General features: G+C 36.9%; 1 protein-coding gene across 1 annotated transcript in view; it reads left to right on the plus strand.

Annotated features, from left to right (window-relative positions):
- LOC140919745 (uncharacterized) overlaps positions 1-823 on the plus strand; it is a 1,617-nt gene extending 794 nt beyond the window's left edge. The window contains exon 2 of the mRNA XM_073366371.1: positions 3-823. Coding sequence (XP_073222472.1) covers positions 3-823 — 821 coding nt within the window. The remainder of the gene's footprint in view (positions 1-2) is intronic.
- The last annotated feature ends 1,128 nt before the right edge of the window (positions 824-1,951 follow it).

The raw sequence follows: 1,951 nt of genomic DNA on the forward strand, positions 1-1,951 counted from the left end.
AGCATTGCATGAGGCATTGGGTACTAAATTGAGATTGAGTTCTGCTTACCACCCTCAAACCGATGGCCAAACTGAAAGGACTATTCAGACCTTAGAAGATTTGCTAAGAGCTTGTACATTAGATAACAGAGGAAGTTGGGATGATCTATTGCCTCTTGTCGAATTTACCTATAATAATAGCTATCATGCAAGCATCGGTATGGCCCCGTACGAGGCTTTGTATGGGCGCAAGTGTCAAACTCCCTTGTGTTGGTATCAGGATGGCGAAAACTTAATCGTAGGGCCAGAGCTGGTGCAACAGACTACAGAGAAGGTGCGTCAGATCCAAGAGCGGATGAGAACAGCACAGAGCAGGCAGAAGAGTTATGCTGATCGACATAGGAGACCCTTAGAGTTTCAGGAGGATGAACATGTATTCTTGAGAGTGACGCCTACTACTGGAGTTGGTAGGGCATTGAAGTCTAAAAAGCTTACTCCGAAGTTTATTGGACCATATCAAATTCTTCGACGTGTGGGTCCAGTGGCGTATCAAATTGCTTTACCACCGAATTTAGCTAATTTACATGATGTGTTCCATGTATCACAATTGAGGAAGTACATTGCAGATCCATCCCATATTATTGCCCCAGATGATATTCAATTGAAGGAGAATTTTACCTTCGAGGTCCCACCGATAAGCATCGCTGACAGAACTACCAAACATTTGAGGGGAAAGGAAATTCCGTTGGTTAAGGTGATTTGGAACCAGACAACTGGGGATGCTACTTGGGAGTTGGAAGAGAAGATAAGAGAGCTTTACCCATACCTTTTAGAGACCTCTTAGTTTCGAGGACGAAACTATTTTAAGGGGGTAAGTATTGTAACACCCCCTTTTTTTAATTAATTAATTTAAAATCATTAGTTTTGTTTATCCTTTTATTAATTTAGTGTGACGATAGTAAGATAATTATTCTTTGAATGTTTAATTATTTGATAAAGTATTTTCATATTAAATAATTTATTATTGGGATTTTTATTATTGACTAATTAAAACTCGTAGAAATATTTGTCTTAGAGTGAACAATGACCAAGCCAATTTTGACTAAGTCAAATTTAATCACTCACACTACTATTTTTATAACCATATTTTATAAAATTTAATTTATATTGTGTCCATTCAAATGTGTAACTAGCAAGAATAAATACATGAATGCCAATTAATTCTTAACGGTTGGTCATTGAATGGCATTATTCCAATTTAATTCCTTATTCATGTGTGCAATTAAACTCAATGAAGAGAATTATTCATTCTCTCTGATCAGCTTTATGCCTCCTTTATTAGTCACATACACCTCTCCTTCTTAGGACACGATTAAACTTACAGTAGAGGAAAATAAGTCATAATCACTCACACGCATTACCAACACTACATTCATCTCAAATATTTTCTAAGCCACTCAAACAACCATCCTTACATTCCCTAGCTTTTTGATCGGAGCTATAAACTTTTATTCACCTTGGTGAGACTTTCGAGGGCTATATAGTGGTACGTGGAAGGAAAGCGTCCAAGGTAAGGGCTTTTCCCCATGCAGAGTTAGGTTAGATATTAAATTAGCGATTCGTAAGATATTGATATGGATGCTTGACACACGAGTCGTGTTTGATTCAAGTGTATGATTGAGTGTTTGAACTTGAGATGTCATTGTGATTGTGATGATTGTACTAAGTGTCTATGTTTTGGAACAAATTGTGTGTGAGTGAAATTGATTGTAAAACTGTTTCGCAACTCAAGTTGTCGTGGAGATTGTGTGGAAATTGCTGAGTGTTATGTTTTGGAGTTGTGTGTGAATGTGATTGAGTTAGTTTATGTAGTTTTAAGAAAAACATGCAAGGAAATCGATTCTATTAAAAGCTATTCCTCAAAATCGATTTGGCAATCGATTGGATTCATTACAAGAGCTCAGCTAGTTTG

The sequence above is a fragment of the Cicer arietinum genome, chromosome 3 (assembly GCF_000331145.2).
Source record: "Cicer arietinum cultivar CDC Frontier isolate Library 1 chromosome 3, Cicar.CDCFrontier_v2.0, whole genome shotgun sequence".
Classification (NCBI taxonomy): domain Eukaryota; kingdom Viridiplantae; phylum Streptophyta; class Magnoliopsida; order Fabales; family Fabaceae; genus Cicer; species Cicer arietinum.